This window comes from Electrona antarctica (assembly GCF_951216825.1).
Source record: "Electrona antarctica genome assembly, chromosome: 20".
NCBI classification, from domain to species: domain Eukaryota; kingdom Metazoa; phylum Chordata; class Actinopteri; order Myctophiformes; family Myctophidae; genus Electrona; species Electrona antarctica.
In genome coordinates this window covers 16,628,420-16,645,103 of record NC_136801.1, presented here as the reverse complement: position 1 = coordinate 16,645,103, position 16,684 = coordinate 16,628,420, and the positions used below count along the sequence as shown (strand labels likewise).

The following is a 16,684-nucleotide window of genomic DNA, read 5'->3' as shown; positions in this document are numbered from 1 at the left end:
AACTTCAAAACAAACCCCGTAACCTATCCTTCAGTCATTGTCCTACATTCCTGGCTTATTAGCTCACTGGTTCTATCCAACGGTGAACATGTCAAAATATCATAATGCCTGGTGGTATGAGTTAACATCTATATGAAAATAGGTAAGAAAGAAAACTCGGTTAAACTTCTGACACTTGCAGAACAACATGATTGACTCTCTCTCTCTCTGTAGTAGCATGATACCAGTGAGCCATGGACAGGGCTCTTTGTCTCCACCTGGTGGACTTTTACGGGAGTTCTGTGGCCCAGTAGTGGTGGTGATAAGGCAGTCAAACAGAGGGGAGGCGAAGAGACAGTCATAGGACTCGGCCACTATAGGCCACGCAGGGCATGGTTCTAAAGATGGAGGCTGATTTGGAAAGGAGACACACAGAGTTCTGCCTTATTATTATTCTCTGCTGAAGTGGGCTTGGGGTTTGGTGCGTGCGCTTTCTACATGTTTTGACAGGATAGATAGAAACTGATTAGGCAGAGAGTCATTATGACTTATGGCGAGCCGGGTTCAAGTCTCGGGTCGATTTGTACCGTTGATTAAAGCAATAAGGCACGTTGCGTTACTGCAACGAGGGAAGAGCGTGTCTGCTTGTGTTTCACACATAATGAGAGGCTGTGTGTGTCCGTCTAATGCTGGGGGGAGCAACGAGGTATACATAGGCTCACATCCAATGAGTGTGTGTGTGTGTGTGTGTGTGTGTGTGTGTGTGTGTGTGTGTGTGTGTGTGTGTGTGTGTGTGTGTGTGTGTGTGTGTGTGTGTGTGTGTGTGTGTGTGTGTCCGTCCTATACAGGCCACCGACAAGCCTCCGTACGGACTGTACAAATGTAATACAGTAATATTCCCAAATCCCAAAGTGTTGAGGGAGTTTGGACTGTGGGCCCTTGCTGTGGTGGTTTGCTTTAGGCAGAGTTTGGACTGTGGGCCCTTGCTGTGGTGGTTTGCTTTAGGCAGAGGCAATCACCTGCTGTGTAGTGTGTACGTGCTAGACAGTGCAGACCAAGGGCAGACAGAGGCTGAAGTGTCATTTTATGTTAGGCAATAAATTAAGCCTCCATTACCCCGAAACCCGAGCCCCAAATGAATTTCATCTAACTGTAGATCTCGCCTCAGTACCCCTGCCGCCTCTTTAACTTGGCTTTCATGTGGAGCGGCGACGTGGGCGTAAGACGATCCGCCTTAAAAACACAGTGCAACGCCAACAGGGGCTGGGGGGTTCGGGGGGGTAGCCAGGGGACCGGCGATCGCAGGCACTTTGGGTCGCTTTGATTCGCGGTCTCTGGGTTTTATCCCGATACCCGATAATCCCGGTGAGACGCTTCGCAGAGCATTTACCAGGAAGCATACATTTGAAAGTCTGTAATTTGACAAAAAGGAAATGGGGAGGAGGGGGGGGGGGGGGGGGGGTCTGGGAGGTTAGCGTAAAAGGAGGCCGATAGTAGGGTCTCCTGAACAAACAATCTGAATGGCCTCTCGCCAAGAAGTTCACTCCCGTTCTTCTTCTGTCTTTCCAGACAAACACTTTGCAGTTCTTGATCTATTCCTTTGGATCAAACGGGGGCATTATAATAACCTGAGGTGGACTCAGGGAGAGCTATAGAGCAAATACAGTAAGGCACTTGCCCTATGGAGCCAGGGTGGGCCATTTTTAGCAATGGTTGAGAGAGTCCAGCAAGGTTTGGACCGACACGGTGGGTTCTGCCATGTGTGCCTAACAGTGGATCGTATTGGCCAGCCTTTGGCACGGAGAGTCCACCAGTCAGGTCATGAATGAAAGAACACACCACTGATTTCTCTTTCCTGACACACTCTCTCTCTCTCTCTCTCTCTCTCTCTCTCTCTCTCTCTCTCTCTCTCTCTCTCTCTCTCTCTCTCTCTCTCTCTCTCTCTCTCTCTCTCTCTCTCTCTCTCTCTCTCTCTCTCTCTCTCTCTCTCTCTCTCTCTCTCTCTCTCTCTCTCTCTCTCTCTCTCTCTCTCTCTCTCTCTCTCTCTCTCTCTCTCTCTCTCTCTCTCTCTCTCTCTCTCTCTCTCTCTCCTCTCTCTCTCTCTCTCTCTCTCTCTCTCTCTCTCTCTCTCTCTCTCTCTCTCTCTCTCTCTCTCTCTCTCTCTGACTTCCCCTCATTTTCCTCGACTATAAGAACCCTCTCTCTCTCCCTCCCGTCTTTCCCTTGACTCAGTACTAATTAGGATGATGTATGACTGTGGGATCCCGAGGAGGGGAGCGATACTCAGAGGCACTTTGATTACAATAAACATCGCTGAGGATTTCAAACAAAACCACACGCCATTTAAACCAAGGGCTCTCCTCCACTTAACCATGCCAGGCCGGCCCTTGGGTTTACACAGGTGTGTGTGTGTGTGTGTGTGTGTGTGTGTGTGTGTGTGTGTGTGTGTGTGTGTGTGTGTGTGTGTGTGTGTGTGTGTGTGTGTGCGCGCGCACGTACAGTAAGATACTGAGAAAGCACATACACACCGTGTCCATGCTTAGATTCTATGTAGTACAGTATGAGTGAATATCATATTTGTGAATGTACAGTGTGTGTGTGTGTGTGTGTGCGTGAGTTAGCGCGTGCGTGCGTATGTACACAGTAAGATACTGAGCATTATTTAGACTGAGAGATTGACCCTAAAGGACCACTTTCACTGTAAACTCAACACTCAGGATAGTAGGGTTAATGTTTACATATACAGCGTTAAAGTCACACTCCACATTGTCGTTTGTACACATGCATTTGGCTAGCTAGTGTGCTGCTAGCTGAACGTATTGCTACTGTACTGTAGGTGACTAATGTCCATGAAGCAAATGCTGGGATACAAGTCGATGTGGCATCGGATGGCTGCTTTGTTCAAAACTAAAAGGAACGCCCAGAAGCTTTTCACCGTTCCATGGGAGGGTTATTACTAAGTGTTCATGTCGTTTCTCTGTTGTCAGCCTGCTGGCGATAGTGGCATTTCAGGTGAAGTTTAAGCAATGAAAACAGGGGACTGTGTCACAAGCCATGCAAGATGCTCTCTCTCTCTCTCAGTCAGAGTCTGACCGATGGCGTGCATTTAATTTCTCTTCTATCATCTGCAGTTTGTCTGTTGCCGTCAGCTGTCTGACATGACCATCCATCTTCGCCTCTGCTTTGAATCCATGCCCTCTGTTCCCTCTCCCTCTCTCCCTCTCTCTCTCTCTGGCTGCTGCCCCCAGAAAATGTACGCCCTGACCCCAGGGAGCTGGAATTTCTTTTCTGTACTAGCACACAAAAACAAACACACTGTGTGTGCGTGCGTGCGTGCGTGCGTGCGTGCGTGCGTGCGTGTGTGCGTGCGTGCGTGCGTACAAGTATAGTACAATTTTAGAAACTGACATTGTGAGGTCATTTTCACAAGATAAACGCTTGTATTATGGTTAAAAATATGTTTAGAGACAAGTTTACAGTTAGGAAGAGATTCAGGTTGGGGTTAGTTAGGCTTTATCCATTTAGCAGCCACCTCACAACGTGGCTTATGGTTAAAAATGAATCATTAAAAATGCCATTCATAAAATTGCTGTCCCAAAATGTTGACGTGCTCACAAGTATAGTAACACAATCGTGTGTGTGTGTGTGTGTGTGTGTGTGTACTGTTGGGTCTAGACAGGGGGTGAGGGGTCAGTCATGTTATTGGAACACATGAGTCATGTGGAGCCATCTAGATTGAAGACCCCGCAGGGAGGAGGTCAGAGGTCAGTGCAGCGGGAGAGAAAGAACAACAGGACAACCGCTGTTCAGGTTGCATACTGTAGGTGTGTGTGTGTGTGTGTGTGTGTGTGTGTGTGTGTGTGTGTCTGTGTGTGTGTGTGTGTGTGTGTGTGTGTAAGAGAGAAAGACAGAAGATGGAAAATACGTTGATAGATTGTCTTTGCTTCCATGTTTAGGGGGGGAGGGGGACAGACAGACAGACAGACAGACAGACAGACAGACAGACAGACAGACAGACAGACAGACAGACAGACAGACAGACAGACTCACATCAATGGCCAGAGTCCCAGCATTGTCCTGGCTGGGGGCAGGGCTGCTTTGTCCATACTGTTGTAGCCTTTCATGGATCTGAGAGAGAGAGACAGAGAGAGAGAGAGAGAGAGAGAGTTTGATTAATTTATTGGATATTTCATTGACCGTTTTAAAAGTACAGCAGTGTATAAAAAACGGCGAATGGATAATCACAAATGAATGCAAGGCTTATTTCAATATATACAAAAACGATAGCTCAAAAAGGAGATGGGGAAGCAGCCAGGGATGCGATCTCGTGGAGGATTGCCACTCACAAGATACGCTGTGAAGCTCACTAAAGGAATGAATTATGCTAAGACCAATTACAAGTGGAGTAACTTAAAAAGTCTAAATTTGAGAGAGAGCGAGAGAGACAGAGAGAAAGAGAGATACAGAGAGAGAGACCGAAAGGGTGAGTCACGGACAGATTTGGACTCACACGTGCATGCGTGCGCACGCACCCCCACACCCCCCCCCCCCCACACACACACACACACACACACACACACTTAAGGTCAATGAATACATCTTCATTTAACTAAAGATCAGACTGACGACTACGCACACACTTCTGTCACACATGACTCTCAAATGGCTGCTTGAGTACAACAGACTAGAGTGCTTTTAATGGTTGCGGCTGCTGCTGGCGTGGCCAAGATACAAACACGATACTCCAGTTTTCCACTATGCATTGGATATGCTCTGGTGGTGACCAGGTGAAGACTCCAAATCATTTCAACGTCTTGGCTCAGTGCTTCCTTATCAGCATCGAGAGAGAGAGCTGAAGAGATGCTAAAATGGAAAGTAGGCCTCCCTATTACATACACACACACACAGACGCAAACATTTAAATTGTCAACCAAAGCTGATGTGAGGTGCCGAGTGAGTGGATACACGAATACATGAACGCAACACACACACACTCACATGTTACACACACAGAGACACGGACGCAAATCTAAACCACACGTACTCGCAGAGAGAGAGACTCACAAATAACACATGCACAAGCAGTCCCGGTTGTGATTAAAGAGTTGTTGTGTAGGAATGTGTCGACAGCTTACAGGCCGCTGTCGGGTCCCATCAGCGCACAGACAGGCGACGTCCATCCTCCCGAGTAACACCGTGTCCCCCGTCTCTCCTCTAAAGCCCAGAATGGTGAGGCTGAGCCGGGCCAAAGGCCTGACTGACGGCTGGGCTCCGAGCCCCGGTTCCTCTTGCTGGATGTCCCAGCCAGCATTTCAGCACACAAGGCTAGACCGGAGGGCCCTCTGGCTGGAGCGGCCGTGAGAGACCAGCCCGTGGAGCAGCTGGGTGGCTGCGGGGCCAAGTCAACACATGTGTGGGCGCAAGGCGCACGCAGACAGACACTGAGACACACACACACACCCACGCAAGTGGAGCGAACCGCTGCAGAGCATTACTCACTAAGACAATACGAGAGAGCCGTTTGTTTGCCGTCAACGTTAACAGCTACAGTTGCTGGGCGCAATTAAAACATGTGTTGCCCAGTCGCAAGCTGTAATTTCTCCCCGTCTCTGCCTTTCAGACATCACAGTAGCAAAGCAGGCCACGAGGATGCAGGATAATGGGGCTGGGAAAGACGGGGCCATGAAATGTGGAATGGCCGGATGGAATTTGTCCCCACTAATGACATCCCTGATGGATCGTATAATTCTTTCACTATTTCTCTGTTACCGGATGGAAATAATTGGGATGTTTTTGACTAAGGAAAAAGCATGTAACGTGTCCGGATGAGTTTAATTGAATCTCTTTATAGGTCATCATCATCTGTCTTTCATAATAATGAACGTGAGTCACCAAAAGATGATGTAAATTCCAGACAAATAGAAACAATTATAGGAAGGCTAAATGTGCAAATGCCGACATCACCATGAACAAAAAGTAGAAAGTATTGGTTTTCGGGTAAAAAAAAAAGTAACAGCACACACGTCCTGTCCCACATAACTCCTGTTCCACAACTGGCTTTTAACTGGTAGAACCATGTCCGCCCTGCTTATCCACACAGCCTCCAGTGATAAATCACGGCCTGTTAGGGTTCGTGTTAGCCAAAAGAGCGGCCATGTTTCAGGGTCAGCGTGAAGGTTCAAATCCCTGTGTAAAGCCTGCATTACTCGGCAATAAAACACGGCGCATTAGGCGTGTCGCGGAGGTAATCTGTTAAAGGCTCTCAGCAAGCAAAAACGGCTGCAAAACTCAGCTGCAAGAGTCCTGAAACCTTGGGTCCCCTGGTACTGAAGAGCAGTGTTGCGCAGTCAGGGAGACGGCTATGGCCCCTGAGACCGCAAGCGGGCCTTGAATGACCTGGACTGGAATGGGAACCCACTGTACCAGAGAGTAGCAATATGACTAGTCTAGAGTTCTTCTAAGCTGCTGGGAGTGTGTTCTCCGTTTAGGGTGTCAATTTGTTTTGGAGAACCACTCAAGGGCCCTCTCATACTCATCCGTTTCATTTCACGTAGATGCATCATATTTATGCTCTCCAAAGACTGCAGGCTTCTAAAACCTCCACCTTCTTCCCCGATCTCATCTCTCTTTTTCCCCCAACAAACTGTAAGAGGACAGGGAGACGGCTCCAATTACTTCATCTGTCCCGAGTATCTCCGTTAAAAAAGCTGCGATGAAATGGAGAAGAGAGAGGATGCCAGTGACTCTGGCTCCCTGACACACCACAATCCCTGCGACATCTGCTTTGCTACTTGCTCCACCGCCTCGGCTTACTTCGTAACTGAGGATTTTTCTTTTTCTTTTCTTTTTTTTCCCTCGCTCTACTCCGACGAATGAATGCGAGATCGAAATGCTTATATTTACAGCTCGGGAACACTGTCCAAGCGTCTGTCCGTGAGCACTGGAATGCATTTTAAAGTCATTACAGCATCTTTTTTTTTTTTTGGGACATAGCATGGCCTCTGTCCCCCCCAACCCCCGGTGAGGAAGGCAATGCTCCCTGGCAAGCGTCTGAGGTGGCCTGGTGGAAAATACGTCAGCAGGACACAGTGAGAGACAGTGTGCTGCGGCCAGTGGAGGGCTGAGCTCGAACCAGGCAACTCAGAGACGTGGATTCTGCAGCCTCGTCAGGTGAGAAAACACTGCATTTGTTCTCTTGGACATGAAGCTGAGGTCTCGGAGCACGGCTCCACAGAGAGGCCTTCGAGAGGGCCAACGAATGAACAAATGAATTACTGAATTAATGGATGAATGAAATAACTTAAGCGAGTGCTTCAGAAAACACACTACAATGGTGCAGTTATGAGTCCCGTCCCCACAGAGCTCAAGCCAGATCATGTTTGCTTCCAGAAATACTCGGTGGGCTTAAAATACACACAGCATGAGCATACTCATACATACATACATTGGGACACCGACGTGGGTAAGAATCATGAATTGAATTTGGTGTTGAACTTGAAATGGGAAATTTACCAACGGGGTGGGGGTTTTGGAGGGGCAAAGCACTCATCTCCACACAGCTTCAGCCCCCCCCATTGAAACCATTGGTGACTGACTTCACTGACCACAGCTTAAGGAGGGGCAATGGAGGTCTTAATCAAGGTAGAAATATACAGTAAGAAGTTGTACAATAAAGAAAAACCCAGACACAAAGAGTAACCAGGGTCTGGAACAGGGGGGAGGGAAAGCGTGAGACAGAGTGAGCGAATGCGTGAAAGACAGAGAGAGACGCGGTGATGAAGGGAGGAGAGGTCTGGATCTCGCAGGGCTGGATAGTGTTTCTGCATGCCGAGGCCTTCGACGCAGCTCAAGGCCTCTGCTTAGCGTCCTCCACCCAGAACCCCTTGCGCCCAACGGTGACCCCCATTCCCGTATGCACCCGCAGGAGCCAATCCAGTATGAGTCGCACCCCGCCCCCAAATAATCCACCCATGTCCGATCTCCTGGTCTGATCCAGAACACCTTGTCAAGGCGCCGAGGCGCCATGGACCAGACCAAGTTTAGGACAAGGGGGGCTTAGGGAGAGGGGCTGCAAACAGACATACAGGCTTGATACTGAGATGGCTGTCAGACGTTTAGAGAGGTTTCAGACAACATGGGGTTCATTTACAGAGCGGAGCCCCAGCTTTGTTACAAGCACAAAGGCACCGGGTGCTGGAAAGCTCTGTGCGGTTCAAGTCATGTCTGGAGATGAAGATGACTCCACCAATGACCTCCACCTACAGTACAGTTACACTGAGCAGTACTCACTGTACTTAGTCTTTGTAATGATTTAAAACCTTTTCCTCAGTAACACAAAGGGCACAAATTCTAGCCAACCAAACGATTGCGTGAGCATGTGTGTCTGTGTTGTCGTCACGCCACATCAACTAAACTAATATCCATTGAATAAACAGTGGATGCAAGGCAGGCAGGATGTTAACAATTTCCGGTGAAACACATCTCCCTCCCGGTCACATATAATACAATACAAGCACACACCGAGCGAGCACCTTGCCTTGACCACGGCCCTATACGCGGAGGCCTGGCGCCTGAGCTCGGAATTCGTGCGTAACATGCTCGTCTCTCGTTTGTCGTGGAAAAGGCCTGGAGAATGTGACAGCTTATTGAAAGTCGGCAGCAGATGCAGCGAGAGAGAGAGAGAGAGAGAGAGAGAGAGAGAGAGAGAGAGAGAGAGAGAGAGAGAGAGAGAGAGAGAGAGAGAGAGAGAGAATAGGGCAACAGGCCAGGCATCTGTATCAACCATATCATTAAGTTAGAGGATAGATTTCCTCTCTGAGCTCTAGGGAAGGGAGAGGCAGAGCCCCTGTTGCACTCTCGTGTAGACCCTGTTCATTCTGTATGGGCGACAGAGGCTGTGCGCTGCTGAATATTAGGAGTCTGTCTGGGGAGTGGGGACAACACTGGAGCAGGAGATTCACGCACACGCACACGCACACACACACAGCACACACACTTGACAAACTGCAGGCGAACAGTGAACACCTTCATTGGAGCCGCTCTATTTGCGTTTCAATTCCTAATATCCCCTTTCATTAGGCACACAGCATAAAAACATCACTAGCAATACACTAGGCAGGTGGCACACATTAAACAAACGATGATTTATGATGATTTATAGATGCTACCGACTTTGAAAAAACAACATTAAGGACAGAGGAGAAGGGCACACTGCCAGGACAAATGCACATGGCTTGCCATGTTGCTCAGATTGATTCGACTATTCAAGGTAGTCGTCTCGATATATAAATTGGGGCCAGACTTATCGTTTTAACTCCAGGTGAGCAGTACGTTGACCCGTGATGTCTTCAGGCAGCTCTCAGCCCCACTAGGGAGCTGTAAATACAATATATGGCACCATGAACCCCGAGTTTCCATATACACTACTCTGCTCCATGTCCTATTAAGATTGGCTTTGTACAGTGGACCTTCTGGTTTCACTTTGGGTGCTTTTTCCTTCTTTCTCCGGAGGAACACAAAAATGGAAATCAGGGGTTTGACCAAAGTGACCTGGAATAATGGTTCTGGGTTCACCCTGGAGACTCCCCCTTGATTACCAATGCAGACGTTTGACTGATAGAAAGGGGATTGGCGGATCGGTAGGCCGCTCCTTATTTTCCCCTCTCCAACCTGCCCTACACAGACACGGTTCAAGTCAGCGAGTTTGCGCTGCAGTGCAGTTATCTACAGGCCACGCTGCTCATCTGCTCTAGAAGCGAGCGTCTCTCTTCGCCTGCCCCTATACCGCAACTCCCGCTGGCCTCCGTTGCCGTCTGGCTCTTCTGGCTCTGTGCAGAGGTGCTTGTTTGTGGACGTTGAGCATGATCTCTTCTCAACTTCATGCCGTGCCTCAGCCATTAAACACTTATGAAAATATTTGGAAGGTAGCCTAAGCGCCGAGTATAATGTTGCACGGAGGGGGATTTATTTTGGATGCGATGGAGCTTTTCAGACCATAAATAACTAGCCGGCTCGTGTCAGAAAGTACATTTTCTAGGGAGCAAATGGCAAGTTGAATCACAACAGCCACGGGCTGCACCATCCATAATAGCATTTAATTTACTATTGCTGCAGCTCTAAAGCTCTTGACTTTTCCGTCGACTGTACAGTGCTGTAAATGAGTGCATTCAGTAGAGCAACTGAGCTAGTCGGGAGGGTGGACCGCTGTATGGAGGTCACCGCTCCCCAAGGATGGCCGTTAGCTTCTCCAACGCGGCCCGCAGGTGTTTGCTCTGCTCCCCACAAGGGCTCCTGTTCCTTCAAAATAATAAATATGGACCTCAGAGATGGCCGGGGTGCAGGACGTGCAAACCACAGACAGCACGAGTCGATCTCTCAGGTGGTATAGATTTACAGGCCTTGCACAGAGACCATTAGCTGGTCTTTATTGCAGCGTGCGGGGCATGAGGCTTAAAGGCCTCGGAGAGGACTTGCAGCATGGGGCAAGAGATTTGGAACAATTTCCTTGTCGAGAAACTCCCTCTGTACTTCAGAGGCGATGTACAGTATATGGAGATGTTCTGAGGTGTAGGAAGAGAGTAGGATAAATACCCCAAAGTATGAGTCTTTAAAGTCCTAAAGTATGTAGTTGCCGACCATCGGTGCAGTCAAACATAACAGTCTGGAGTCTCGACATTTGGAGGGCTGTGCCCAGAACCCGGTCCAGGTATTCATGAAATACCGAATCCAGTACTCGGGGAACAGTGTCCAGTTTGTCTCAGAATGACTCCATTCATCACAAACAATGTCATGCCAAAGAATAAAAGCCAGTGGAAAGATTCCTTTTGGGTACAAGCGTTAGGCACCTTTACATGTCATTACAGTGCTGTAGCGTTGAGGAACAAACCTCCAAGCCCACATAAATAGAAGTGGGAAACAAGGCGCCAAGCCTATTAGCATCTAACTAGAACTGAATTAAAGGGGAAAACTGACTTGACCACAAATGAAAAAATGCTCGGCTCTCACTTGAAGGCCTGCTGACAGCAAGTGGGTCTGAAAAGGGGCCCTGTACCTGTGTCAGGTGGAAATTGAACGTTGTATTATATTTCCTGTGGCTTTTTGTGAAGCGAGATCTTGGCAGGGGAACAGTGAGCGCGGTGGAATTTACAGAAAACACACTTAAGTGACTGACTTTAATTGAAGGGGGGGCGGGGGGGTGCACTGTCTGCGTCATTTCAGCCGTGATGGCTACACACACACCGCACAATTCGCATAGCCATTCCTCTTCGTGGCCCGACGCCGCACAGATGAAAAGTCTGCAGACAGGAATGATCATGTGGGCCCACGTTGAAATACGATACAAGAAAATATTTGTCTCATCTTTCTGTGACATAATCAGATTAGAAGGGACGTGATTTGCTGACCCGACTTCCTGACGACGACAGACAACAGAGGAGAGGTGTCTGGTTTAAGTCTTAACTAGGCCAAATTCTCTATTTTTTTCCCTCTTGCACTCCGTCTCCGACACCTCCTCTGCTGGTCCTCTTCTCTCCCTCCCTATCCCTCGCTCTCTCTCTCTCCAAACTGTCCAGCCATTGATGCGCCATAATTACCCAGGTGAGGCCTGAGCATTTCCATATGAGTGACCCAGGCTGTTGAGCCTGTCAGATTAGTGTGACATGTGTGGGTTTTGACTGCGCTGTTTAGCCTCTCTCAAAGTATCCACTTCCAAGACCCGTGGAATGGAAGGTAGAATCGGCGGAGGTTTTGGTGGCGGGGGCAGGAGGAGGAAAGGGACGATTAAGCTTTTATTAACCCATTTAGGCCTGAGATCAGATTCTAAAAATGTCTTCTACATCCTGACAGTTTTCTGAAAAAGCTATGTTTCTATGTCAGTCGTTATTCGATTTTTCAAAAATAGCAGACCTACAAGCTCGTAGCGCGCCACTCGGTGGCGCGCTATGAGCTTGTAGATCTGATATTTTTCAATAGCTAAAGCATAACATAATGCTAACACCAAAAGGGGTTCCCGCCCAAAATGGGTTAATGGTGTGCCACTGACGTTAGCCATGTTCAACCCGAACCCTCCGACCGTCGGGTCCTTCGGCAGGGTGAGACAGTTGTTCTGTACTACCGTGTCCTTACCCGTCTCTCCCTCCGGCTCGTTGGGTGGACAGGCTGACAGGCTGGCTCGCGTCTCAGTACCAGGTAGAAAAGCGGAGGAAACGCATACAGTTCTGCCTGTCTCGAGTTGGCATGGGAACCTGCTCCACTTACGCCTCCGTGCTAACGATAAGAGACTCTAAAAGGGGCTCAATTTCCCTTGACCACAGGAAGAAGGAGAAAGGGAAATAGAACAAACAACACAGTATGTGGAAAAAGGGAATGTTGCTCTTTGATGTGACTCTGATGGTTTAACAGGGACAGATGGGTTTACCACAGTTCAACTTTATTGGGGGCATATACTGTATATTATGCTACAGTAGCATCAGTGAACTGCGTTATTCTCGAGGCTCTGTGGATGATATTTATAAATTCCCCATCCAGTATCTGACTGGCACATCGTCAAGGTGGAATTTACATCACAAGCAGTGATGGCAGTTCACTTCATAACATGTCCAACTATGTCTCTGTGTACATGTGGATACACAAACACAAATAAAAAATGGACATGCTAGGCGTGTCCAAAATGTCAGCCCTCAACAATCACTGAGCTCATTAATCGGTTGGCTTTCCCCTGTTAAGTAGAAAGAGCGATGGAGATGGGGGAAAATTACTTCCAAGCCTCTCTCTGGCCCTGCTTCCATCTATACAGCTGGTGAGTATTCCAATATACGTCTTGAAACATTTTCTGCCCAATCAAACTTGTACTTGGGTCCAGGCCTTTGTTTCCACAGAAGCCATTAGCTAATCCTATCGCAAACTACTTGACATGCACTAAATCCTGAGCACCATTTAGACAGAAAATACCCTTATGGGTCCATTTCTACAATCTCAGAGTAAAATTAACACTAAAATAACATATTGTTATTCAACCGTGAGGTGAAGATTGTTGACAGCACTTGGTGAAGAGGCATCATAGCAACGACACAATTAGCCTACGTATTTAAAATCATGTCTCTCCTCCTATTGTTACAACATGTTATAGACAAGCATGTTCCACAGAACCAATGGATAAATAGTATTGAAACTACACCATCATTAACAATTCTCAGCAACAAGCTCATCCATCCATCATCGCGTTCCCTAATATGTACAGTACTTACTACTCAGCATGCTAAATACTCAACAACGGCCACATTGTCTGTGCCCTCGAGTTCCCCTCGTGGATTAAGTGGTGGTTAGAACGACAGGTGAGGCCTTCTAGATATTCCACCCACATGCCTGGCTAAATACCCCAGAAATATAAGGCTGGCTTCATTAGCATCACCCTATCTGTTTTCTTTGGGGCCGACACGAATGAGAGCCTGAGCATGGATGGACCCTACCCATCATTATCAGTGTAAAAGGGCCCTTATTCTTGGGCAATCCATAACACGGCAGGCATCCAAATGAAACCCGCCTGGCTTACCCCAAATCCCGACCTCCACCCCCTTCACTCCAGCCGTCTGAGGCATGCCGCACGGTAAGTCAGCTACCTCTACACACTGGAGCGTTACGACCCTGGACCCCGAGCAAACACGCCAACACAGAAAAACACAGTTCTTTGGAGGGAGTGGGGGGGATGAAAATTGCATCAATTTTTCTCTCTGAATTGTCCCAGTGGCATAATGATAGAGCCTGGCTGGGGAAAGACCACCAACGAGGGGGGGGGGGAGGTATGTACATCCTGCCAGCACGTATAAAAACAGTCGTTTGCGTTCTCGCAAAACTAAGACGCAGACCAGATACAATAAAGCACTGCTTTATATAACCAATGAGTCAGTCAGTTGACTTAAGGAAAAATATATTCCACATTTGAAACACATTTGTGTAATTGTACATTCTCCCCTTAAAAGCCCAAAGTGGTTTTGCAGTACTTTTATCTTTTCCCTACTATATTTGCCCTCAAGTAGTATCCCAGTATCTATGAATAGAATATGTACTGAATATGTAGGAACCTCTAGAATGTGGTAAAACAAGTATTCAGAGACTACATCCAAGCAAAAACACCAAATGCACCGTGACAGATATCACAGCAAGCTCCTCTTCCTGTGTTCCTCTTCCTCATTGACGGGTACCGGACACCTTACTGACCAATGCATGCATTTAGTGAGGATTGATTCACTAATCAATCTTTTTTAAGATTTGTTTTGGCTTTTGTGCCTTTTTATTGATAGTTACAGTGAAGACGGACAGGATAGAGGGTGAGAGAGAAGGGGAGAGACATGCAGCAAAGGTCGTCATGAACGGGACTCGAACACACAACGCGCTGTCAGGCCAGAGCCTATATGTGGCATGCGCCTGGACCACTAGGCCAGCGGGCACCACGTGAATCAATCTAACAGAGTTAAAATGGAGTTTGAAGTTCAATGGGTTTATATAGGAGGGGGGCGTGAAGTATACATTAAAATGACCCCAGAAGTGTTTTAATGTGAAATACACTTTTAATGCTTTGGAGATATGGACAGTGCAGAAAACTACAAGGATTACGTAAGCTTCATAAAGTCATTAAAGGGATATTTCACTTTCAAACATGTTTGGTGTCAATTCTTTGTCTACTCAGGCTTTTGTAAAAACCCAGACAGTTTTTAAGTTACTTGATTCATTTCATTTTATCAGGCCACTCCCCCTTCCTATACAAACCCATTGTTAATTAACTTAAACTTCAACTCCATTTCAACCATTTTAGGTTCATTGAAAAATCACGTCCTTGGTTCTGGTGACTGATATTTATCTACCTATAAATAAGGGAATGTCTGTATGTATGCATGTACAAAGGAATTCTGTCGTTGCTCCTCACTGGCTGCACCAATGGCTCTGAATTTGCACACAGGCATTGACCATTACCATATATGGAGGTCTTATCAAAGCCCCTTTTCACTTTACCAAAGTGTACGCTGTTTATTAGCGTTTTTGAATGGTGCAGCCGCTCCAATGCACAGCTTTATGTGTATGTCTGTCTGTCCGTTTGAGCACGTAATCGTCCACTGTGATTGGCTGGAAGGACGCACATCATACATCATCATCATGATGAAATCATGATAATGCACCGCTCACTTCACACAAGTGTGATCTTTCAGAAACGGTTTAACTCTATGAGCGCAGTTTTCGCTGCCACTGCGCATGCACACCGGTGACACGGTTACCGTCCCGTTTAAAGTTTTCGTCATGGAAACGACGCCTCCAAAACCACATCTCTCCACAATGACGACCATATAAGCTCAGCTTCAGCAGAAAAGATATCTAAATACTGCATCAAGTGACTTAAAAACTGTCTGGGGTGTTCACAAAAGCCTGAGTGTAGACAAAAGATTGACACCAAACATGTTTGAAAGTGAAATATCTTTTGCGGCAAGTGGGTCTTTAAAGCAGCCACCATACTGTATGTTACATGCACAACACATTTCCCACACATGATGAGCAAGCAGATTATTGTTAAGGAATCTCATCGCATTACAGACAGACACTGGTTTCTCTTTTGCAAGCGAGGCGGGAGACTGGGACACACAGGAACAACCGTGAGGATGAGGTTAGGTACGGGGCAGAGGACAGCCAGACACCATGTGGTTCCCCCATTATCACCATCTAAACTGTCGCAGCATAAAGAGATCAAGTGTTGCTGCTCATCTTCTCCATATTATACGTATATCTACAGTATATCTGGTTTAACCCATTTAGACCTGAGGACGATTCTACAAATGCCTTCTAAATCGTGACAGTTTTCTGAAAAACCTATGTTTCTATGTCAGTGGTTCTCAGACTATTTCATGTCAAGAACCTCCAGAATTATCTGTATTTGCCCGCCGACCCCCATCTGAAAATATGTTGTTCCAGTGACCCCCCAGAAGCAAAGATATGAGTTAAAAACATTCGCTCTGAAAGAATATATATTCAAAGATTTGCGCCACATTTGAGATTTTTCAAAAATAGCAATTATTTTTCAATAACATAATGCGTTAAACACCAAAAGGGGTTCCCGCCCAAAATGTCTTAACAGACAGGAATGAGGCCATGGTGGCGGAACACATGTAGGATTCGACATTCACTCCGGCGGACGTCGACGAGACAGGCGATATGGGTGGGAACTGGGAAGGCGATTTCGGAATGACAATAAAGTTAGGAAATGTAATGCATGGATGAGACCAGGGTTAGAGTGGGGAAGGTGTGTGTGTGTGTGTGTGTGTGTGTGTGTGTGTGTGTGTGTGTGTGTGTGTGTGTGTGTGTGTGTGTGTGTGTGTGTGTGTGTGGCAAAGTGGAGCTGAAGGAATGGGGAGAGGAGAAACCAGATTGAGTGTTGGTTGGGTGTGTGTCACTCACTACACTGCAAAATGTCAATGAAATTCATTTTAACCACAATAACCTTCGGCAAATCTTTTCATAAATCACAACAATAGACAATCTGCATACAGAGCTGGAGAGACCCCTTTTACTTAAACACTCTATAGCAAATGTTTTGTTTTTGTTCAAAGAAATATCACTTACCCAATCTTTAAGTAATAACCTCAGAGAGTGAGCATTGACCCGTAATATAGTTCACATTTAACTGTAGGAAGGGTTCCCCCCACAACAAAATGCCTCGATAAAC

At 47.1% G+C, this 16,684-nt stretch overlaps 1 protein-coding gene across 1 annotated transcript in view; it reads right to left on the bottom strand.

Annotated features, from left to right (window-relative positions):
- Nucleotides 1–16,684, bottom strand: part of mpp7a (MAGUK p55 scaffold protein 7a) — a 171,172-nt gene that overhangs the window by 89,740 nt on the left and 64,748 nt on the right. Inside the window, exon 5 of the mRNA XM_079490163.1 lies at nucleotides 4,030–4,107. Within this exon, the coding sequence (XP_079346289.1) occupies nucleotides 4,030–4,107 (78 nt within the window). The remainder of the gene's footprint in view (nucleotides 1–4,029; nucleotides 4,108–16,684) is intronic.